Below are 25,096 nucleotides of genomic sequence, written 5' to 3'. Positions count from 1 at the left end.
TGCTGTGATTGTTTTAGGGTAGCATCGTGGTAGGGAGTCTGGTCATTTTAATCATCGGTTGTTAATAAAGTGTTTTAATTATGTTGCCGTCTCAACCCTGCTACCTTAGGTACCATTCTGATTTTACAATTTTATGCTTTTACTAGTTCTTAATAAATTTTGATTTGTAAAATTCATCTGTCTCACCTCCTCCTGTTAATAACAAGTCTGTGGGCTTTGGTAGCCAGTGTAACACTTTGGCTAGAGAAATCTTTCCTGGGGTGTAACTCCCTCCCCCAGGTGGCGTTGTCAACATCTTAGTTACCATCCCCGGTTATCCCCAGTTCGTGCCACCACAAATTGCAGAATGGCAGAGACAAAATACTGTTTCTGTTAATCTGACTATCTGCAGGTTTTACACGCTTACATATACACACGCAGTTGCTGTCCCTCCATTTACAAAGGCAGAGGCGTCACGGTGTGATTATTTTACGTGTGGGTTCCCCCCCCCCCCCCGTGTAATAATATTCAACATTGCTGTCAATACATTTTTCAAAAAATGCCTCTGTACAAAATGGGTTTAAAAACATTAACAGCTGTAGGATACGGTTTGTCCGTGATTTGAACCGGGGGAACAAATCGCTCCAGGATCAGCCTGATATTATTTGTATCCCGCTGTAACTTTACTGTATAAAGAGCTAACATCTCCAAAATGTCAGGAGTAGTTAGTCATTACAACAAGTGTTTGTGAACTAAAAATCAAGAATGTGGGATTCTATTTGTCCATGATTGCAACAGCCTGGTGCGTGCACCTGACGCAAGGAAAACCAATTATGCAGGGGAGACCTAACTTGGCTTTGTGCAACAAGGCAATGGTTTTGGGGATGAGAGTTCACACTGTACAAACTGTCACACAGAATGAGAATTTAACTTCTGAGAAATTAGAAGTCAGATGAGGAAAGGCCAGCACAGAGACGAGGAACAACTGCAGTCAGTCGATCATTGTACTTAAGGCCACATGTACTAACTGGAAAAGAAAAGCAGTGTACTAATAAAGTTTTACTTGTTATCTTAATCCTTGTCTTTTGTGAAGTGTACATTTAAAAAAAAAAAAAAAAAAAAAAGGCCACAGACTGTTCTTCAACATAGCTAAATATTTAGTTTATTATACTGCACACCTGGAGATGACTACAATGAGGTTAGTGATTCAGATTCATTCATAATTTCTTTACATTCAAATAATATATTCTTCCAGCTTAAATGTTTGAAATAAAAATGAACTGAACTGAACTGAAACCTAGATACAGAGTATCTGTTAACAATCTCTGAAATAAATGCTTTCACGAAAAAACTGCCGGACTGCAATACAGTGTGGATAAGACCAAATAGAACACTCCCATCTCTAACAGACAACAATCTAATAATGACACGAACAGTGAGGCAAACAGGAAGTAATCTAAGATGAAATGAGTAAATGCTGCCATGCCCATTTGCTTTTGTAATATATTGTGAACCACAATCTGCACTCTAGTTGTTGCCCAACTATTAGACATCGTGTTTTTCTATACAGAGCTTCCGATGGGTTTACTGTCATAAAAACTGATATCGATAATGTGTATGTAGCTATGAAGACTGCCACACTGCCAAGGTTGAAAAATCATGTGCACATATGAACATTAAATTTAGATTAAAACACCAAGAAAGAGTCTCTTAAATGTAACACTGACTTCTCAGCAACTCCCCTCCATCCCCCAGGCCTTCCAAAGCTGTTACTGTCATAAAAGCTGATATAAGGAATGTTTACTGTACAGACAGATTATGTAATCTTTTGGTCTAAACTACAGAAGGAGAAAGACTTTTAGGAAGACAGCAAAAGGAGAGAGAGCAAAAAGAAACTTACTTCATTTCTAACAAAAAAATGTGATTGTTTTATTTTAGCCAACATGTAATTGGTGCAAGCAGACCCTTTGTACAGCTGTAAAATAAATCACTTGACCTGCTGCCAGGCCAAACAGACTTAGCTGTCCCACTCTCATCTCCCCATGCACTCCTGACACTGAGCCAGCCCCACTAATATCTGAAGACGCAGGTGAGTTCTTCTATGAGTCTAACTACAGGAGACCCCTTGGAAAGTTTTTTTTTTTTTTGGACAAAAAGTCACTGTGATTTCAACTCACCATTAGTTTTCCATCCTCAACAGGTGCAGACTTCACTTTGAAAATTACTTGAAAAAGCAGAACTTTTTTTCTTTTAAAAATTATTTGAAATAAGCCTTTCTGTCCGATTATGATGCTTCACGCTTCTCCTGGCGAAGATTCCTGTTGGAAAATCCTGAGAGAGAAAGAGACTGTGTCTGCCCCAGCGTGCCGGAGGGAGTACTGTACTGAAGTGGTTACGGGAATCTTCTCAAGTAGCAAATAAGGACAGAGATGCTAGAAATGATCATGGTGGGAATTACTGTGGGTATCAAGTAGGTCAATCAGTAAGCCATAAATAATTAATGAGTGGTATATCATCTTCTATTTTGTTATTTCTCTTGTTGCTTTCATTCCTAACAATGTGGGCTTTTTTAGTGCTGTTGTTTGTTATTCTTGTGTTTAATGGGTGCAGCGCCCTGTGATCTCTTTTCTAAGTGTGTCAAGAATATCAAGAATCCTGTACTGGATTCTTGATATTCTTGACAGACATTTGCATTATGTGTAATGTTTTTTGTTGAGTTTGTGTGCATGGAGCTTCTACTGATGAAGCTCCAGATGAAGCTCCATGCTTCATCAGTCAGAAAAAATTAATATTTAAATGATTACATATGCTGGGGAGTGATATTCTAAAGGTTTTAGATACTTTGCACCCAAATGCTCCAGGAAGACTGGAGGAAGATGAGCAACGTCTATGAAATACTTCAGCAGCTTCCTGAGTGTAGTTATGTTTTATTTGTTTGTTTGTTTTTACGAGCCCTGGAAAATGCATAGATTTAAATACAATACTTTTCTCACTCTCATTTATTTTTCAGGTGTGATTTAATGTTATTTGCAGTCAAGTTCTTTCAGAAACTGAACACGCCATATATTTTCCAAGATACGCTTTACAGTATTTATTTATTTATTTATTTTTAAGACTTAACAGACTTTTAACAGACTGGAACTTTTAACTTTATTATATGCATGGATGGGGGATTGTTGGCTTCCACATTTACCCTCATGATGTCGCTGCAGACAAATAAAGCGCTTATTAAAAGGAAGTAAAAAAACAACAAGGCTTCTTGAGTCTTTTGACGGGCTACGCTTGTGGATTTTATTAAGGGATGGTCGTGCTGGGTTGTTTCTTTACGTGTTGATGCCAAGTTGTAAGTTGAATGCGCTGCCGTTATATTCTGAAAGCCACATTAGTACTAGGGAGAAAACGAGAGAAACGCCCCGTTTTTGCGCTTCAGTGTTGCGATGCAGCGTCATGTACACAGAAAAGTTGGCAGAGTTGTGCACTGTGTCAATAGACACACATATATGACTGCATGTGGTTCATAGGGAGGGACGGAGGAGGATAAACTACTCTAGGATGGTCCGCAGAAAAATGAACGACCGCACTGCAAAACGGGGTCATGGATCATTTATCGAGACAGTAGGACTCCACAACTAAGGTTAACTTTTTTTTTTTTTTTGAACACCGATGGAAGTTGGAAGCTGCTTAGAAAACCAGCTGCATTCATGGTAAGGCGTGATTAGTAATCAGTTTAAATCATAATGCCATCTTCTTTATAAAAAGAAAGGAGGAAAACGACTGCATGCGAATGATAATTTGATGACCTCATGTGGGATTCGCCCATATTTCAGTATTTGCCCGATTGCATCACTTGAAAGCAGCAGGTTTGACAAACTGGTACAACGTTTAGTATGCTCGCTCCCACTAAAAATGAATTGTGCTTTTTGTTTGTGTTTGACTAGTCCGGGAGAGTTTGTCAAACCAATGAATTTAGTAATGGATGATCATGGATCCCAGTCTCATCCACGGAGCTCTGATTTGAGGTATGTAGAGCAGTCATTTGGATTGCCAGCTGTAATAACTGTTTTATCTGTCAGCCAACACAGAAATCACTAGGATCTAACGTGTTCCAGCAGAGGTGTTATGCCCATTAATCATGTTTTATTGTTTTTTTTTAACTGAACAATCTCCGTGGTGCTGATCTGCAAAAAAACTAATAATAAAAATAATGAATAAAGAAAACAGAAGTAGGAAAGACTGAAATAATGACATGGAATTGTGTATCAGTTTTCCCATTGTGGAGAAATATAATATCACAGTGATACCCTTCCACCTAATGCTAGCAAATGGGGTTCTGACAACAACTGGCTGCTCATGGCCAGCTGTTTTTTAACAACCAGTAAATTAATGCATCTGCATAAGAAACTTTCAGCTAACATTCCTATCACTCTGTACATCTTAGCAGAGTCACAGTTGTTGTAGATGTTTCAACCTTTGAACTCTCTTCATTTCCTGCTCTCTGAGTTTTACTGAGAAATTGCCTTGACCATATGCAGAGGTCATGGGAACTATTTTGCAGGCAAAACATTCTGCCTCCTCTGTCTCTGTGATGAGCCTGGTGGCATTTTTTGTGGTTTTTTTTTTTTTTGCGTGTGTGTTTTTTTTCCCTTGTGTGTGTTGGGGTTGAAACTGATATTCTGTAATGCAAACACTGATTTGTTACGTTTGAATTGCAGTTAAAAAAATGCTGTGCATATATGACAGGATGGAATTTCCCATCAGCTTTTGGTTCATAGCCTTGGAGATGATGTCAGCTGCTTGTATTCCAGTGGTTGGAATCATTAAAAGGGGAGAGTGAGTTTCCAGAGCTTTTTTACAGCCGCTCCTCACTCTTTTGGCATTCAGAGGCGATCTGCCGAGATTTTCAGATTGAAATTAGAGGTGAGATGGAGAATTTGAGCATATGACAGTTTCCAATTCAGTCTTCCACGATAGTTATACAAAGTTTCCAGTCCTGCCCTGCATACTGTGATTTCCTCATTTGTTAAAATAGCATTGCGGCACATTATAGTTCACTGAAAAAAAGCAAAAAAACACAGCTCTTTCAGTCTGACTTTTATTCATATTTCATAAGTATTGTGTCATCTGAGAGCACAGCCACACTCCTTGGCAACGGGGAGTAGCAGACTACCTAAATCTCTCTGTGGTTTGAGTATTATTTGGAAAAGTAAACCACACTCCTCCATAAGCTGCTGGGGTGTAGATGAAGACATGTGTTCCCTGTCTTATTTCTGGCTTATTAGAATTGGGGTGACTTAACCCACTGCTTCTTGCTTTTTGAAACGCAGTCATACATGAAGATTTATGTGTGACTGCACTGACCTCAAAACCTATGTGTCATTTGTTTTCAAGCAGAGATGTTGCTAGCACATACACATATGTTATTTTGACAATAGGTAGTGTTTCTTTCTTCCTTCAGTTCTTAGTGTCTTCTTTTAGCATTTCAGTAACACACTTTTGGAAACCATTTCTAACTGTAATCATCACTATTATGTCCAGTAAGAAGGATTTTTAATTCCTACCTACTCCAGCAGTGGACTGCTTGGAGCTGGCCCCACTAATTGGACACACCTTAAACCATGATCTCACATGGCTGGCTTCCCTCAGGGTAAAATGTGGAATTAGTTAAGGTATTGTGAATCGCCACAGCTGTTTCCCTGACGTGCAGGCAGTCATAGGGCACAGCTGCTCACATGAGTTACAGATGAAAACTATGACAAGACTGACAGATCAAACTGAGACCCTTGAAGAATGCAGGCATGTGGAATTTGAAACACAGTGACCAAAGTAAAGGTACAGAAAACACAGGGCCTCAAATAGACTAGAGTCTTTCCCCTTTCTTTGTTGAAATTATACCTAGAGACAACAAGTCTGTCGTCTTTTAGAAAAATCTATAATTTGGCCTACAGCATGGTGCCATCAGAAGTCCCACTCAGATTCTGTGTGCTCAAACGGCAAGGTAAAGGGTGTGATTTAAAGATGTCCACCCACTAGATGCGATGAAGCAAGAGGAAAATGAGAAAACGACAAGCTGTTACGGGTAATGAGCTAGTGTGTGTTTGAATACTGGGTGTTTTATCTCATGGATGCTTTCAGACTGAAGAGGCTAAACCAGACAAAATGGCTATCATCCAGAAAACAGGGAAGAATGGCTCGTCTTTGTTACCAGACTGAATCCAACGCACTGACCGTAAATACCAGCAAAACTTCTTAATAAACAGACAAGAATATTAGTTCAAATTTTTTCTTCTTCTCTTTAAAAAAAAAAAAAAAAAAAAAAAACCCTAATATTTTTCTAGTTTTAAAACGCTGAGGTTCACACCAACCTGTTTAAGTGAGTTTAGTGCACAGATCTTGCCTGTATATAGCCCCTCTTTGTTTCTGTTATGCACTTTTCCAGGGCATAACAGTTGGATGCCTCCCACTCTCAGCCTGTGTAACATTCAGGGTGACCTCGCATGAATCAGGCCTTTGTGTGGCCTCAATAGAAACTTTTACATATCTCCAACAACATTCAGGCATTTTATGTCACAAAGAACAATTTCCCTTCATTTGCATGACCTTCATTATCAGTGTTTGTGTTGTTTAGATGAGATATAGAAAAAGGCCAGCAAATCACAACAGGCGTGAGTTAAGTTTACTGCAGATCTGTTTAACAAGGCATTCTCCCAGTGACAAGCTTAAACTGGCATCAGGACAATAAAAGGCAGGTGTAAAATAGGAAATATGAAGTTGTACACCATGATATATTTCTCTAGAGGGCACTATCACTGTACATACAGTATGTTTGTCATGCATATGCGCGTTGAAGCATTACACAGTTCCTATGTTGAATTTTACTAGTTGTCAGACTGCTAATGAATTGATATTCTTGAGCCTTATCATCTCCTAACATACAGTGTAGCAACTTAATGAACTGCAGGGTGACACAAACAGGCACGTAAGCAGTTTCAGCGAGGGCATTCACACTGACACTGAGCAGGAAGTTGAAATACTTTGGAGTGTGGATCCAGGCAGTGTGGCTGTTCCAGCTGTGGTGCTTTTTGTGGCATGGTTTTGTAAAAACTGCAGTTAGACATAGTGTATTTACTCCATGCTGTAAAGAGTCTCAGTTCATGTGATCAGCAAAAAATCAAATGCATGCCGTGCTTTTGAAAGATCCCCCCACTGAAAACAACGCTGCATTGTTTCAGAAAAGAGGACACAGTGTGATAGCTAAAATTATGACTCGAGGGGGATGTTTGCTCTCTCGCTAAGTAACTTTATTTAAAGTGTCCCTTTAAAAAAGAAAAATAATAAATCTGTGTTTAGTGAAATCTACAGAGACTGAAGTAATAATTACTGGGCCTTATCTTTTCTGTGCAGTTTCCAGAGTGGGGCTATTATGTGTATCTTGAAAAGAATTCCTGGCAGCCCAGTCGACTTCTTTCATGTTCACCTTTCTGACAGATTTATTAAATTGAAATATATTCATTTAAACACAGACAGCCTGAAAAAAAAGCTCTGCGTTCTTTCTTTTATGGTTGGCACACATATTTTTCTTTACATAGCCGTGGCTTTGTTATGGTGCAATGTTTGGTGTGAAAATATTTGAGCTGCTTAGTGATAAAGTGAGGGTAATGTACCATAGCAGGTCCAGTTCACCGCTGGAATTATGTCGAGAAATCGCACTGAATGGACCCAGATGTCATTATCTAACTGACCCGCAAGCTTACTCTGGCTCTGCAGTAGCATTAGGCACAGGGTGAACATGCAAACTGCCTATGGCAGATTGTGACAAGCGGATATTATACACTACAGCAAAATGCTAATAATGTCACAAGGTCGGTCTTTAGATATTTTTAGAAGTTTGCAAATTTATGTTAATGACACTGGAGAATTTGAGTTAGATCAGGTGATATAAAAAAGCGCTGTGGGAACAAGTTTTTGTTTTGCTTGCAGTAATAAACGATACACATAGGAGGTGGCGAGTTCTCATAGGGTCCATGTGCTCTTTTTCCTCCTAATTTCTTTCCATCCCACATTGCTTAGGAAGTAATGGCCTTTACAGACCCTACTTAAAAAGCTTGTGTTTACAGTGAGTGACCTCTTACCAAATTACCAGCTGCGGCTCTGGCCCTGTGTTTTGTCTTTCTTCGGGAACTGCCACCTCTCCAGCTATGCGCCTCTATAACTTTTTTTGCGATAAAAAAATTGTTATACAAGTGATAAAAAGATATTTTGAGCAAGGAGGTAAGTGTAGGTGTGGTCTTTTGAATGGGTGAATGCAGTTGTCATGATTTCTCTGTGAAGGGGGAATAGGGGAGATGAAGCGGATGAAGATAAGGGATTCTGTTTAATGTGGGCTGAAAAATGGGGTGGTTCAGGAAGGTGCAGCTCAAAGTCACAAATTGCAGGTAACAGATGGGGGTTGGCTATATTAGGATTGCAGTGCGCAGGAATAAATCAGACCGTCTTTAACAAATTGGCTGAAAATCCAGCATGGGGGAGCTGCCACCCCACTAAGGAGGGATTTTTCCTTCACGGCGAGGACACTGAATGTGATGGCTAGGTCACCTAGCCGCCATCTGCAGAGGTGGCCCACTGTGTTTGCCTTCTCTAGTAATGAAATATTTTAGTGGCAGTCGACAGACAGCTTGACTGTGGGGGAGCCCCAACATCTATTAGGCTGTCCTTGAGTGACTGGGAGACAAAACATAGAGTAAAGAGGGCAGAAATGAGGGTGGGGAATGTTGAAAAAGTTGGTCATAATAGGTTAGGGTTTAAAGAGAATCACTTGTGTGACTGTATATGGGTTATGTAAGTGTAGGAGTATTGATGCATTGATGATGTAATTAGATTGAGATTCTCAGATGCAGCAACTAATCTTTTTGCTAACTCCCTAACTCTGTCCTTCCAGTCTGCTACACACCAACATCTCCATTCATCTCTTATCCTCCTTATCATTCGATGGTATTTGGTGGTGGTGTTTGTAGAGTGGATTGCACATTCTAAAGTGAAAGTGTAGACCTGCTGATAAAGCACTGGCAATAAGCACTCATTTCACAATAGAAAATCAAATGTATTCCGTACCAGACAGTGTACAGTTTCCTAAATAAAGCAAAAAAAATTAAAAATAAATAAAGAGTTTCAAGTAGGTCACACTGTTTGGAGCAAATTAACACAGGAAATCTCTATTTATTTTAGAATATTGTTAGTTCTAGTGTTGTATACTTAGTGTGTGTTCAGAGTTTTATTCTTGAAGTGAGGAAAATTAGGTGAAACTTCAGAACTTAATGCTTCAACGCAATCCAAATCCCGGGCTTCTCGGTTTTTATGAAGAGGAACTACATGCTGTTACAAAGTACATGTTATTTTCATACCTTTGATTATCAAGTAGCACTATCATTATTGTTTTGCGTAACTGTCAACTCATCTAACATGGTTTGGGAGTGAGTCAGTTCTGCAGAAGTAAGGTGTGGTTTTGAAGAGTTGGCAATGTCTTAATGAAAAGTAAACACAGCAGCACCACCTGAGGAAGTTAGTGAGCAGGAAAATTTCCAGGATGGGTTTAAGCCCCAGTGAGAAGATAAAATAAATTAGCATACAATCCCTTTGACTTCCCTCGTTTGTTTACTGCCATAATTGCATCATTGCCATCATGAGTAGATCATTCATGATTAAAACACATGACAATTCAGCATATTTACCAAGTCCACTGTGAGCACACATGCTGCAGCGTGTGCCAGTAGACTGTCCATTGGCTCCGCCCACGGATTCTGCCAAGGGAGGCAAAGCTGCTTACCTTTCTGCTCATGGCCACTGGGAGAGTGCTAAAACTCTCAGAGGCACAGCAAGAGGGCTGATAGGATTTGGGTACAGGAGGCAGATTTCTGATGTCACAGCTTTGGGCGTGGCTTTAAGGTGGGCCCTTTAAAGCTATACTGTTAGATTTTAGTCTGTCTGACTACTCATGGGAGACACACAGCAGAATGGAAGTTATTTGAGCGGGAACAACTTTAGGTGAAGAGGTAAGAGCCTGGAATGAACTGCTGGCACACTGAGAAGAAAAGCAGGTCTCTCACCTGCTCTTCTAATTTCTGCTTCTCATTGCTCCGTCTGTTTGATTATCTGTACACCGTAACACTGCTGCTACTTAAGTGTTCTTAGGGCGTTGGAGAGGACCCTGAAAGGCTTTTGTGTACTCACTGTTTTTGCATTCAGACTATTAGCAGTATGTGTGTTCTGACTTGAAGTTGAGGGTGTGTGGGACTTCCTGCATTGTGGCATGTTTGAGCCTGTACTTTTGACTGCTAGTAAGCTACTGCTGGTAGAGATCTGGGGTGTTTTGGTCATTGGAGCATTGAATTGTTGCTCTTGCTTCTTAAAATAATCAGGGTGTTGTCTGAAAGTGTGACCAAAGGGCTTCTATGAAAAAGAAGAAAAAAAAAGAAAAAAGAGAAACTGTTTGCTTCCTCGTGCATGAACCCATCATTCCCTAAGGGGCCATCCAGCTACCCAGCAGCTGCTAGTACAGCACACTAGTCTTTTATTATTATTTTCATTATTATTATCATTATATGTTTTTGTGTGTTTGTTTAGATTATTCTTGGTTTAGTTTCTTCAGAGTTAGTCCTATTTTGATCCTTCTTCCATTTAACTGACTTTAGTAGAAAACAAATATACAAAAAGTGTGGCCTAGCATGTATGGTATGTGGGGAATCTGGGTATCCTTTGGTTTGCTCCTGCTGATGGTCAGATTATGTTTTTCATGTTTGGCTGTTTATTGTAAAGCACAGCTAAGTGTCTATATACACTTTCTTATCTGATGTCTGTCTTTTAAAAAATATTTTCCATACATGACATGCAGAACAATTTGTAGAAGCACTTGCATGACAGATTTAATTAAGATTTTATTCTATGCCTACATCTCTCTTTATTGTTTTCCCAAATCTAATCAAGGAGATATAAATTTATGCATCTTTCCTGTGATCTAGCACCAGATATCTTGTGTGAAACATGGCAAAAAGACCTCTAACCGTAACTTTTTATGTCTGTTATTGACATATAAAACCGGAGAACTGGAAACCTTTGAGGGGTTTTGATGACTTTATCACGCTTGAAGACTGTATTGTACTGTAAGTCAGTAAAAAAGGAGTTTTGAGTGATTACCTTTTTATATTATAATAGAAAGACTGCCAAATGGGAGTGATTTCTTCTAAGATGAGTGCGTGTCCATGCCTTGGGCAGGCACCGAATAGTTTGATGAGTATGAATGAGTGAATCATGTGCTATGAATCTCCAAATCCCCAGATAAAAACCTAGTTGAACAATAGGGAGATTTTCAACTTTTTCAACTTCTTCTTCACCAACACCGTCATCACAACACCAAATGACAGAATATCCTGTCAGTGGAGATCAAGAAACTCAGAGTCAAAGCCAAGGAAGAATTAGTTTGTGTTATTAGTGGCAGATGGTGGCCTACACCTCATTAAGATAGTTTGTGTTGTTATTTATTTTAATTTGCCACGTGTCTGTCTTTATCTGTTTTAATGTTGCACACATTCCAATTGCAAATTTGTTGCCGTTATATCGAGAAAGAAGGCAAGGCATCATAGTGAATGTTCCAGTTCATTTGCTTTTGCTTTTAAAGTTTACAAGACTATCTTATGATAAAGTAGAAGACATGGCACAGCAGCAACAGGTTTCTATCATTTCCTGGTAGTCTGTGATCATTTCTATCATTTCCTGGTAGTCTGTGATCATGTCCATTAAGCTTGTTCTCAGATGCTAAATGGACTTGTTTTTGAGTGCTGGACCTCCCAGAGAAACCTGTAAATGAAACAGCACAGTCAAGCTTCAACATGTCTCCGTCTCATTCAGCCACTCATCAACACAGGCTGGGATGGCACAAACCAACCAGCTTGTGTGTCTTGAGTTTGTCACCTGCCTAATATGTGATGATAAAGATCACTGATGACACAGCTGTATAAACCGAGCTGACTCTGGAAACGATGCAAAGCTGTTGTGTATTTTTCCATAGGGGTTTATTAATTGCTTCTGTTTGGCGCATTCAGTCAAATATCACATGATGCATTTTTTCCACTGAACAAAGCATATGAGTAAAACTAGTTATCTTGCTATTGGGTTCATTTACAGGGTATCTAAAAAAGGTTTAGATATCCTGCAAATGTTTTGCCAAATGAGTAACCCCAACTAATGGAATCAGCACTTTGTACACAGAGCAGAGAACAGCGTGAATGTCTGTCTAGAATTTCTATTGTCGTTTGTAGGGGTTTGCTGAGTTATACGTGGTGATCCGGGACCATCTTTGTAGCCTGCTTATTATTTTTCATCTAACACTGTTCATTACTGCTCTTCGTCCTGCAAAACTCAAAGTAAAGATGGCAATATTCATGCAAAAGGAGTGTGACAAATGCTTTTGCTCCAGGTGCTGCAGAAGCGACAGCTTGCCTCCACTGGGACGCATGTACCTGTCAGTTTAGAAACATGCAGAGGGACTGGTGTACGTGGCAAATTTGTACAATTACCGAAGATTTACTCACAACAAAATCACAATTCTAATGTGACCAAACACACAAAGATGGGGAGGATGAGCGTGTTTAGAAAAATGGTGTCGACACAAAGCTTTAAAATCAGCAGACTACACCTCTGAACTTTGAACTGTATTGATTTGTCTGGTTAAAATCCAAACAGTCAGTGATTAAAACATTTGAAGACATTGTAGCTTTTAATTGAATCATTCTAATATAAGACTGATGCATTGTTGTTTTCTAATAGGAATTTTGGTCAAAGGTCAAACACTTAATTTAGTAAACCCTTCTTTTTCTTTTCTCAAAGTAGAAGAGGTCTAAAAGTGTAAAAAAGTAAATATAATTTGGTTCTTACTTAAGATTTCTTTCTGTGCTCTGGTCTATGGATTTTAAAAGGCTGCATAGTCACTGGAACAGGCTTTTCCAGATTTTATTTGGTGAACATGATGACATCAATGTAATTCAGTGCAGTTAAATGTGTGTTGTGGAAAGACAAGCAAAGTCAGGACAGCAAGAGAACTTAATGTCACAGCATTGCCAAACTCTTTCACTGTGTTGTTAAAAAGGCCCTTTGCCTACTTAGATGTTAACATTTTCAGATGTGTATTGTGAAAGCAAGTTAGACGATGGTATTCAAGTCTGGTTGAAGTGCAGATCACATGTTTATTTCAAGACTCTAAAACAGTGGTGGGCAACTCCAGTCCTCGAGGGCCGGTGTCCTGCAGGTTTTAGATATCACGCTTGGTCAGCACACCTGAATCACATGATTAGTTCATTACCAGTCCTCTGAAGAACTTCAGGAAATGTTGAGGAGGTCATTTAGCCATTTAAATCAGCTGTGTTGGTTCAAGGACACATCTAAAACCTGTAGTACATCGGCCCTCGAGGCTTGGAGTTGCCCACCCCTGCTCTAAAACTATATTTGAAAGGATTTACTGTTATGTTATTCTCTTAAGTACAAGTTTGGCCTTAATGTAAAGTCTATATGTGCACAACTTTCTAATGGACAAAGTTTTAATGAGTCTGATATAGGTACAAACTGTTACAGTAACTGAATCAGCTGAAGATTTAAGTGGTGGAGATATCTAACAGGACATAAAATAGCTGTTTAGTGATGATTTTTCTCATAATTGACATTGACAGCAATGCTAAGACTAAATAACGACACAACATTGGTTAGTATACTTGAATAAGATAGACTTTGGCATTATCTCAAGGTTATATTTTAATAATGTATTTGATTAAGTAAATCACAAGTTTGAAACTGGTTAGCAATCCCAAGAGGTCAGAAAAGGACTTTGCACACAAACTAATGGATTACATTATGGATGTTGGTTTCAATGCTGAAACCAACATTGATTTGAGTGAGGTTTGCAGTTGACCTTCTTGTTTTGTTCACTCAGAATTTATTTGTTCCTTTCAGTTTTAAAGGTAATACATCCTGTCAAGTGTATGCTTTTGGAACTATTAAACAATAATGCTGTTAATGCTGCGCAGTATTCACTAGTAAACCATGCAATGTGTTGTCAGTTTTCAAAAGCACTCACTGTGATGGTAGGGTTTTTGCACATGGGAGAAGTTTGCCTTGAAGGCTTTCATGCCAGGCAGGCTCTCTGGGGGGTGATAAACATTGTTTAAAGGGTGTGTTTCAACCCAAATCATGATCTTTTCCTAAACGTAACACAACTGCAGCTGAAAACCAAGAATAATATAAAAGAAAAGGAATCTTCCTGCCTGGAAGGCTTGAAGGCAAGCTTCTCCTATCAGCCATTTTGTCAGTAACCATCACTTGCTGATTTCTTTTTACAGTGCATTGTGGCAATTTTGATAACTGGAGAATTTGAGCAACACTACATAGCAGGCATACGCAGGATTCTGTAAACTTTGAATATTTTCAGTCATCAGTCCTGGAGGTCTTGGTATCTACTATATTAAAAATTAGTTTTCTTAGCCCCTGGCTGCAGATGCATTTTTCCAGCTTCCCAGTCTTAGAACAGTAGGCTCATAATCATAGTCATATAGCATATGTTTTCAGCGCTGTTTATTAGCATGTTTCATTTTCAATGTATTCTTTTTAAAATTTCATTCTACAGATTCTGCACTTCATAATATACAACTTAGTATAAGTAAAGTCCTATATGTTACTTTATGATTTATAGTGTCTGAAGAGTATCATTACTCTTGTATTTTTCTTTTTTTTTTTCTTTTTGTAAATGTGTGTGTTTGTGGTGTATATAAATGTCATAGTGTTTAAGGACATCCACCCCCAGAGCAATACTAATAGTCCTTTGGTAGACTCGGCTGAGTGGAGCAAGTGACCTTGCATTGCTTGGATTCCTTTGTTTGAATAAGACGTGCCCCCACGTAAGACTTTGCAGGCTGTAATTCACAGCACTTGGTCTGCAGAACTTTGTGTTAATCTACGCTTACGCCAACTGAATAAAAAAATGACACCTGGAAGTTTCTAAAGTTAGCGAATCTTGACTGACTCACTGTCACTGTGCTGTTTATTCGACTTTCTTATGACAGCATCCGCTGTTTTTCTCTTCAGACAAAAGGCAATACAAAACAAAATGTGTTACAGTTAATCTTTAAACCTTATAATGACAAATCAAATCAAAACATTTTAATTTATAGTCAAAAGCTTTGTGGAAACGGTGTCATTATTTGAAATTCTACTTGTCACAGATGTTTTAAATATGTCTAACAGATGGCCAGCTGACAGAAAGTCTTTGAATACAAGGTGTGTATGTGTGTGTGGGTGTGTGCGTGTGTGGCAGCCAGATCAGCCTGTAAAGCTCAGATGACTGCTACTGCTCTCTACCACACTTTATTTACACAGTTTTCAGGAATGTTGAGCCTTGACAAACACTCAAATTGTGTTTGTCATATTTGCACACATTGGCGAGAAATTTTCTAACTGTACCAAGTGCTGTACACTAATGCACAGTCTTGTACACACGGAACAGCACTTCACTATAAAACTACATTTGCCCTTGCACGGTTTCTGTGACTGAAATTGAGCTCTGTAGCTTGGATCTTTTTATCAGTCTCTCACATGTCTGTCCATTCAGAGCCATTTCTTCAGGCTCAATGAGTAAATCTGTCCACTTGGTTGTCTTGTGACTTGTTTGCAAAGTGAACTTGATCTCTTTCATGTATTACCCTCATTGCTTAGTGAAAACCTGAGGAAGAAAGGATTTCTTTCATTCTGTCTAGTGCATTTTGATTTTCAATCAGAATATTGTCTGAAGTCCCAGAAACCATTTAATGACATTTCTTATAATGCACACGCAAGTAGGGAAAGCAACTCCAGTAAACTCTAAAATGTTCATTTGTCTGGCTTTGTCAGAGCAAAAGCCAGACTTTTTATGAATAATGAAGCCATCCTGAAAATTATTTACTGTTTCTTGTCCAACTTCAGGGTGTCGACCAAAAGCAAAGCACCATCCCCGCCTGGATTAAAGAGGCTGGAGTCCCCAGGTTTCTCCCAGCGGTACCCAGGAAACCCTTATTTAAAGATGGACCAGAAGGAGAACCTTATTGATAAAGAACTCTCTCTGACCGTGGTTCTGCCTGGTGGAGTGGAAAAAACGGCCATAGTTCATGGAAGGTACAGATCACTTTATCTATATGTGTATATACTTAGTGTGCATGTAAAGGATGATTTCTGTTATTTGCTTCCACGTGGTGTGTGTGTTAATACTCAAAACATTAAGCACTAAATCGTGACACTGATGTAAACTAAGTCGGTGCATGAAGTCCATGAGTCAAACAGGTGGGATAGCTGCAGGTTGTGGTTTTAGACGGCATGTTTGTGTCTCTTTATTTTTATTCAGACATCAGTCTGGATTAACTCAATGTACTGAAGTGTTGTTTTTTGTAGTGTTGTTTACTAATGCCTGTAGGCAATTATGTGAGAAATTCGTAAAAAAAAAAAAAAAGATTCAATTAAAATTGCGAAACGATGTGCCGTATGCGTGCTGAGCTAATAAAATGAGATGAGATTTTGTGCAGATACATGGAACAAGATGACATCATCTAATTAGAAACAAACGGCAGCATTGCAAGCTGTAACTTGCAAATTTCTAGAACCCAATAAAAAACTGACTCAATAGGTATTGCCTTGAGATCCAAACCCATGAAGTCAAAAGAGTGCAAATGCCTACCAAATAGAAATCAAAGGAATACATATTACAGAGAGTGAAATGCACTCTCTGGTGAGGCTGTAGCTCAGGAAGTATGTGAGGTTTTCTAAACTGAAGGCTGGTGGTTTGATCCCAGGCACCTTCAGTTTATAAAGTGTCCTTGTGCAAGAGACTGACCCTTAAATAGCTCATTGTGTGTGTGTGTGTGTGTGTGTTGGTTAAACGTGACATAAAATATTACACTGTACAATGTGGGGTTTTTTTTTTGTATGTTTTGAATCGGTGAATAGAAGTACTACATTACAAAAGTACTCAGCCAGAGTAGAGAAGCAATATACAAATCCACTTACCAAAAAAAGGCTATTTTGTAAAATTATTAAATGATGATATTTTTAAGGTTTTTACATCCTTCAGTGAGTATTAACCCTTTCCTAAAAATTGGAAATTCAAATCATCATTGGACTATTTTAAAAAGTGAGCTCTGTAACTGAAAGTTTGGTTGCGAGAAAGAAACACAATCTTCATGTAAATATAAATGATCCTGTTTTGTCCAGTTAAATTACGATGCAGTGTTTCCTCATTAAGTTTTTGCATTAATGTAATTTTTTCCCCTCAAAAGCGTAGTTTTGTGGTCCTGGATGAGTTGGTATTGAATAGCACCATGCAGCATTTAAATACACCTAAATTCAGACTCTTAAGTCTGACTTGCATGATTGTAATCACATGTGTGTCAAACTTTTAGTCAAGCGTTTACTTAAGCTATCACTATCTTTCTCACAATGCACACAGTTTATAAATATTCTTTCAGAGTTATCTTTTGCACTTCGCACTGTGTGTTGAGAAATGACCGAAACTAATCCAGTGTGATCAGATTAAATTGACCTTTTTTTCCTGTGTCTAAGCCTCTTTAGAGTTGCTACACAACAGAGGTTATTTTCAAGGTACATTGTTACATTGTGACAATATTGACAGTGTCAGTAAAGCTACAATGTTGCATGGCTGTTGCTGACTTAAATCCCTGTATTTCTCCATTGCACTGTTTCTTGCAGCTTTTTAATCAGTTCTGTCACTGCGTGACATAAGTTTTGTTGTTTGTTTGTTTATTTTTTTACATGGATGATTTGAATCTGCCATGGTAAACAGATTATTAGATGATCATCTTCAAATTTTAGTAACCTTTTCAATAAGGGATTTAAATGTTTTTTTCTGATATTTTTTAAAGCAATTTTTCTAGAAACAACATGAAGGACTTACAGTGAAAAAAAAATTGATTTAAAAATAGTTTTCATTACTTTTTTTTGAGACTTTGTCACATTTTTTCAAATGAACTTTTATTTACTTCTTTATGATATGTCTCCTTTTCCTTATGCTGAACTAATCATACATATTTATTTCTGTGTATCTTTCAGCGAACCCCTAATGGATCTCCTGGTGACACTTTGTGCAAAGTATCGCTTGAACCCCTCTAGTCACACTTTAGAACTGGTTACTTCCAACAAGAACAACATCAAGCTCAAACCCAGTGCTCTCATAGGAACTTTAGATGCAGAGAAGATCATACTTAAACCTAAAGGGGAGGATAAAAATAAGAAGACAGGTCCTCAGATGCCCGAGGTACATGAATACATTGAACGTTATAGTCTCACACACAGTAAACACCACAACAGATTATCAACCTGTCTCCTTCTGTGTTCTCCAGGCAACTGTTCGGATGGTGATAAACTACAAAAAGACCCAGAAAACTATATTGCGAGTAAATCCTCGAGTCCCCCTTGCTGAACTATTACCAGCAATCTGTGAGAAATGCGAATTTGACGTAGAGACAACAATCCTGTTGAAAGATGTCCAATCAATGACCCCTTTAAACTTGTCCAATTCTCTTAATGATTATGCAATACGGGAGGTTTATGCAAGAGACACACAAGGTGAGTACTAATATAGTAAAAGGCCAAACTCACTGGTTTTGCATATTGGCTATCCCATGTGTTTCTTACTCTACCTCTCCAGCTTGCTTGTTGTGTGTCATTGTTGTGTGTTTCACGTTCTGCACTAAACCTCATGCTTTTTGACTCGACAGCAGAACCTGCTACGCCTGTGTGTCCAGGCTCACCGACTTATGCAGGTATTTCAGTTTCACCACATGATCGCCACCAACAGAGTCATCACATGTCTCTCTGTTTTTACAACAGCATGTTTTTTGGGGGTTGTTCTTTGTTTCTCAGGAACAGTCACACCGGGCAAAGATAAAACTCAAAAAGAAAAGGAAAATAAAGGCCTCTTTGGCGTGTTCAGAAAAAGCAAGAAAAAATCTGACCAGGTAAATGTGACTTAGAAAAAGTATCTTAATTTTACTAATTGGGATGTTGCTGTATCACAAAGTACATTGAAATCTTTAGAGGGAGGTTTGTTTACTTTGGTTTGCTATTAGTTAATGTTCACTGTGTTGTTTGGAAACAGGTTTCTTATCATGTTCTGATTGGATGTTTGTTCTTTAAAGTCAACGACAGCCAGTGCCCCAGCTTCTCCTGTTCTCGTGAGCAAGCCTCGACCACTCAGTATGGCTTTGCCCAGCTCCAACTCGTCTCCGCTCGGCTCTCCGACAATCTCAACTGATGCGCCAAAGAAGAGGCGTGCACCCCTGCCTCCGATCCTCGTATCTCAGAGCTGCACCTCTGACCCTAGGACTCGCCAGAGGCTCTACTCTGAACCGAATGTTCGACTGCACGGTGATCAGGTGAGGCCACTGTTAACATGGTGTGTCTGATATCTGAGCAAACCTCTGACAAAATTTGAAATTGACAAGATAAAAGGTGACGTCTTTTATTTTTGAGCGCTGATTAAAATAAAAATGTTTTTTATGTAGGTGTGTGGCCTGAGTCGTGGGTCGTCAGCAGAGTCTTCACTGAAGAGAACCAAACGCAAGGCGCCTCCTCCTCCTGCATCTCCAAGTGCAGTTGCTCAAGAACCTGTTTTTCCAGATGAAAATGTGCAAGGTTTGGTCTTTTATTTACATTACATTGAGTGATAATGAAAAATAAATAAAAGTGACTTTGTAGTGTAGATTTGGATTAAATGTGTGACATTTTGGCATGTGTGCAAAGGGCTCAACAGTGAATTTTGCTAAAGCTTGTTTTTTGTTCATTTGGTTTGTGTGCCTCCTAGTGGTGTTAATTGCAAAGTGCTTCATTTTACAGCCCGAGAACCTCTGTATGCACTGCTCAGGGCACAATTACACACTAAAAGTGGCTCTTTTGGCATGTCTTATTTTTCATTTGTGAACAAGAGTTTGTGCCAGTATGGTGTTGCTTGCACAATCTCTGCCCTTCTACTGTGGTTTAGTGTTTTTGCTCTTGAGCTTATTCTCCCTGTTTTCCTGACTATATTTAGTATTTTGTCCTCAAACACCTGTAAATTCCTTTTTGAAAATATCAAAGCATGTATATTTTGAAAATACACAAGGAAGCTTTTTTCTTATTTTCCAAATCTCTGCAGGTTTTGAATTCTTTAACATTTTTTCTCTTGGTTGAGAAATACTTTCCTGCGATTGTGTAGACACAGTGAACCTTTGCTGTATTTGTCCTGTGAGGGGAAACTCCGCCCGTCCTGTATATAGATCAATTTAAAGCAAAACCTAAAAATATTGTTATTTGACGTTGAGGGGAAAAAAAAGGCTGGCTTATATTCTTCAGTTATAAAGACAGAACGAAGATCACAGCTTGTTTTCTAGCTTCCATATTTTGGTGATATCTAGTGGTGTGCTTTTATTAAAGTAAGTTTTCTATCTGTCAATTGCAAAGTATATTGGGATGCTCAGACCACTAAAACTGCATGGTAGAAACCGTGTTCAGACAGACCATCTTTTCACCGCATTGCTTTATTTCAATGAACTCATTTTAGTTAGTTCAGGAAATCCTGAAATCTGTTTACAGGGTTTGTGTGAATAAGCACAAGGTTTTTCAAATGTTTTAAGCACCATGAACTATAGTCAGTTTTGAAAAAAACACAAGATAAAAAACAAAACTAGTGTCCTCTACGTCTTAATAGATTGTGGTTTCCTTTGATGTCTATCCTTTTTAAGTTGCTGTCTTTGTGATTCTTTTTGTTGACGTTAAAAAGTCTCAGAACTCCTTTTTTTTATTATTATTATCCAAAATCCCTTCACTCGTCACTTATCCCCCAGTCATAATTCACAGCTACAGAATGCACAGTCACTGCTTTCTCCTAAACATTTTATCATTTCATCCACTGGTTGCTCTTGATCTTTCCCAGCGCTAACTTCACAGAGAGAGGTCGTCTGCTCTGTAGCTTAGTGTGGCTCAGTGGCTGCTGAGATCAGAGGCTGAGAACAGTAAGCTTTGTTTAAATGGCCTTGAAATTCCTTTTGCTCAGTGCCCCTGTGCGAGTGCTTCCCGTAGCGCTAAATTAAGAACTGGAGAAGGGAGAATGAAGTGTAAAGGATCGTTCAGTGGAGTTTATTTATCAGAACCATTTAAATTAGAAACTTGGCACCTTCCTTGTGGCAGATTTAGTTTATAATAGCATTAGTTGTATTAAAAATTGTGTGTAATTTACAGCCAACACATCCCTTTTGCCAAATATTGTTTTATAAATATGTGATGTTGGATACGCTACTAGAGTCCTTTCTGTATTAGAATAGGCCTTTGACTGACCTTGCTTTTTATTTTATCATGCTTTCCAGCAGGTGATGCTGCTCACAGACTGGAAGAAATAAGGGAGCAAGAGGAGATGACTGCATCTGTAATGTCTGCAACTGCTAGTAAAATGCAAGGAGTAGACGACAGCCTCAACACGTCATCTGATGTTTCGCCACATTCCCCGTCCCCAGATGTTGAGATACAGAGCATGATGTCAGTGGAAGATCAGTCCCCTGATCTGTCTTCAGATGGCAAGTACGAAATGAACTCTAGTAATGAAACTCAAGTCTGACATGTTTGCATTAGCAATACCTTTAATTCTTTGTTTTATTTTCCCAGTCAACAGCAGAGCACAGTGAATGATTCTGTAACTCAGACTGTGAGGAAAACTGATGGCGCAGACTCATCTGAACTGGCAGATACTAGTGGGTTTGCACTGCAATATTGTTTTCTACTTTTTTTTTTTCCTGCATTTTGCCTTAATTAAGTAAGTCTGCTCTTAAAGAAGGTCAAAATGCCTGTTTCACATGAAAAATTCTCCCTTTTCTACAGATTGTGTCCCACTTCAAGTTGAAAATTCCATCTGTCAGGAGTCTGCAACTCGCAGTGTTGAAACCGAATGCAGTACTACAACTAGCAGCCTCCCACCGCCTGTAATGCTGGATGCGGAGACACAGGCCTCTGTTCAAGCAAATGCTGAAAGCCTCAGGGAGAATTCGGTGGCCACCAGCACATCATGCTCCACTGGAGAAGATGCTCAAGTGCAATCAAATTTCACACAGCTCCCCGTGCCCCCGCCAGAACACGCGGATGAAGATTCCTCACCAGCAATTTCCCCCGTCTGTGAATCACCCGGGAAAAAAGATATGGCCACTTTGACGGAGGATCTAGGACCTCCTGAGCTTGAGCAAGCATTACCCCCCACCTCGGAGACCTCATTACGCCAAGATTCAACACCAAGTGCCCCCGTCACAGCAAAAGTGCCACCTATGTATGCCACAGACTCTGAGCCAAAGCCTAAGCCTTCCAACGAACTTACAAGGGACTACATCCCCAAGGTGGGGATGACGACGTATACTATTGTGCCTCCGAAATCTCAGGAGAAACTGAGATATTTTGAAGTTGCATTGACACTGGAGACGCCTACTGAAGCCTCACAACAGGTACTCAATACTGGTTCTGCTCATTCAGATGAGAGCACAAGACAGATGGAACAGGAAGTCTCAAAGGAAAAAAGTGAGCTGCATTCTACTTTACACAGGGAAGATGGACTGCCTAACACTGCTACTAATCAACACACTGTTAATGGAGGTATACCTGAATCTACTCATTTGTCATCACCGACAAGTTTATGTAACACAGACAAGGTGTCATCCTCAGTTGGGGCATCTCCAGCTGGGTCCCCAGCAGAGGTCAAGGAAATGAAAATTCCACCTGCAACGAAACCTAAGCCTGCTTCTTTCCGCTTGTCACAGCACAAAAAAACACCTGGGTATTATGTAACTTCAGCAGCAGAGAAGAGTCTTGGCGCCAACTCTAGCTCTGGCCTGAGGGAAGTTCAGGGAAGTGCAGAAAGAGCAAACTTACCAGCCCCTCCTCTTCCTCCTCCTGCGCAGTGTGACGAGGAGACAACAGGGGCCGCTAATATTCAGCTGAGCCCTAAACAGGTCAACAGGAATGTGCCCCTCATGAGAATGACAAGGCAAAGTAGTCTGCCAGCTAGAGAGCCAAGCACTGGGCTAAGCTTGGAAAAATTTCGAAGCTTTGCAGCACCCAGGCCTTATTCTCCTGCCATCCCGTCCCGCTTTGCTCAGGCAGTGTCCTCGGCTGTGAAAAGGAGTCATTCTGTTACCTATCGGCCAAAGCCACCTCTCTCACCCGTGTTACCACCTGTCTCTCCAACTCCAAGTCTCTCATCTGTCACAGAGTCAAAGCAGTTATCTGAACTCAAGGTTAGTGTTCATAGTGCTTCACACTGACATTAAAATATGTAAGTAAAAAGTTAAAGTAAAATAAGTTTATCATCTACTTATGTGACTACAGTTATTATTTGTAGCTTGTTTATACTACATATAGCCTACTTTATGATGGTTAACACATCCACTTGGTTTTCCCTTAAGAGGTTTACAGATGTAGACAAGAGTGTCAAGACATTCGTCTTATAACAATATTGTTTTCCAAATGCTGTTGGGCTTTTTGGTTTGGTATTGCGTAAGGCTGTTACGCTTTGGCCCGTGGGGAGTCTCAGAAATATTATAACCTCTGATGAATAATGGAATACTGTTATATAGTTCATGTGACCCATTTTTAAAACTCAATTTTGGTTTTAATATAGATTACCTGCTATATTCCCAAAGCCTTTAAAGGCAAAGCATAGGGATTTGCGTGTTTTTACCTGACTGAATGTTTATCTTGTCCTGTTGAAATTAAAGATCAGTAAGGTTGTGGTGTAGCATTTTGTATGTTAATAGTTAATTTCAGGAAATGATAAGAGAAGCTGTGAGCGAGACGAGGATGAGTGAGGGGCGCAATCCACTGGCAATAAATAACTAAACAATTCAAGCCACTTTACGGTTTCTTAATTATTTGTGCGGGATGTTGTGGACATGATGAGACTGCATGTTTCATAACCGCATGCTGTCTGTTTTGATCAGTGTGATTTGTAACTGTGGCCGAAGACAACAATTTTCTAATAACTGAGCACCAAATATAGAATTTGGTTTGTTTGTCACTCCCAGTACATTAAAAGCACAAATAATCAGTTAATACTAACCAGTATGTAACTAACAAATTTATTTTTTTTGCCTTTCATAAAAAATAGGAAAACATCCTAGAAATCTGTCAAAAACTTTCAAGTTTAGTTTAAAATTTAAAAAAAAAAAGATTTATTAGGCAAATAACAAAGTAAATAAATAAATAAATTTAATACATTTATTTGTTTTTTGCATGCCACATGATAGAAATGTTTGGATATATTGCTATTAATTGACAAATCAGATTATGCATCCTGAACAGAGTTAAGTTGTGAATTCCTTTTTAATCTTTAACTTTTCTCAATAGGCAGTAAATAAAAAGGACTATTGTGCTACGTAGATGAAAAATCAAGGTTAATTCTACTTTTGTGTCACTCTGCTTTCAACTCAGTGAAACATGTAACAATTTCAAGCCCTCAGGAAATAGTCCACATTTTAATGGTGCAGTGTTGTGTGCTTTCTTTCTTCAACGATGTATATAGCTATACTTAAAAGACATAATGGCTGGTATGACTTTTTTTGTATTATACTGTGTAGGGACGATCCTTTTTCCCTCTCTACAACAAATCCCACTTGTAGCCCACATCTTAAGGAAATACCTTAAAAGATATTTTAGCTATTTTATATTGTCTGAAATAGCAAGTCTCCAGTGATTGCACTTTGTTTCTTCTCTGTGCATTACAGGACTGTGAACATAGCGAGGTGGATAGCAATGGCTCTACCTTACAGAGCGAAGAGGGTGAACCGCCATCTAATAGTGACAATGTTCAAACGGGAGAGTCCGGTCCATAGCAGTGCCTTAATTCTTCTGACTGCATATCATTTACAGTAAGCAGAATCCAACACTTGACAATAGAAGTTCTTGAATGTTTCCACAACACTTGAATGAAACATATTTTTCTCTTTCAGGAGAAACTTGTCCTGCCTGCTTTGACTTCTCTGGAGCCCTTTATCCCAGGACAAAGAAGAAGAAAGTCTCCCCCCCCCCCCCC

At 39.1% G+C, this 25,096-nt stretch overlaps 1 protein-coding gene across 5 annotated transcripts; it reads left to right on the top strand.

Moving 5' to 3' along the window:
- Nucleotides 1–3,218: 3,218 nt before the first annotated feature.
- On the top strand, nt 3,219–25,096 carry cobll1b (cordon-bleu WH2 repeat protein-like 1b). Of its 5 annotated transcripts, XM_084908285.1 has the most exons (14): nt 3,219–3,683; nt 3,918–3,998; nt 15,973–16,161; nt 18,106–18,310; nt 18,396–18,621; nt 18,774–18,818; nt 18,919–19,013; nt 19,194–19,430; nt 19,560–19,689; nt 21,396–21,606; nt 21,691–21,776; nt 21,904–23,303; nt 24,789–24,932; nt 25,014–25,096. In XM_084908285.1, the coding sequence occupies exons 1-13, from the start codon at nt 3,643–3,645 to the stop codon at nt 24,894–24,896; spliced, it is 3,054 nt and encodes a 1,017-aa protein (XP_084764411.1). In that variant the 5' UTR covers nt 3,219–3,642; the 3' UTR covers nt 24,897–24,932; nt 25,014–25,096. The 5 variants fall into 5 exon arrangements, with proteins under 5 accessions (XP_084764411.1, XP_084764412.1, XP_084764410.1 ...); XM_084908286.1 differs by lacking the exon at nt 3,918–3,998; XM_084908284.1 differs by lacking the exon at nt 3,219–3,683 and having other exon boundaries at nt 3,871–3,998; nt 18,777–18,818.

This window comes from Perissodus microlepis, chromosome 16 (genome assembly GCF_051167445.1).
Source record: "Perissodus microlepis isolate ML-2025 ecotype Zambia chromosome 16, ASM5116744v1, whole genome shotgun sequence".
Classification (NCBI taxonomy): domain Eukaryota; kingdom Metazoa; phylum Chordata; class Actinopteri; order Cichliformes; family Cichlidae; genus Perissodus; species Perissodus microlepis.
Note: the sequence above shows the minus strand (reverse complement) of the source record. Positions and strands in the feature narration are given on the sequence as shown.

Coding starts and splice junctions, on each gene's coding strand:
- cobll1b (XM_084908285.1), top strand. CDS start 3,643: ATGGAAGTTGGAAGCTGCTTAGAAAACCAGCTGCATTCATG. Junction 3,684..3,917: donor GAAAACCAGCTGCATTCATG/GTAAGGCGTGAT, acceptor GTGTTTGACTAG/TCCGGGAGAGTTTGTCAAAC. Junction 18,311..18,395: donor CAGGTCCTCAGATGCCCGAG/GTACATGAATAC, acceptor TGTGTTCTCCAG/GCAACTGTTCGGATGGTGAT.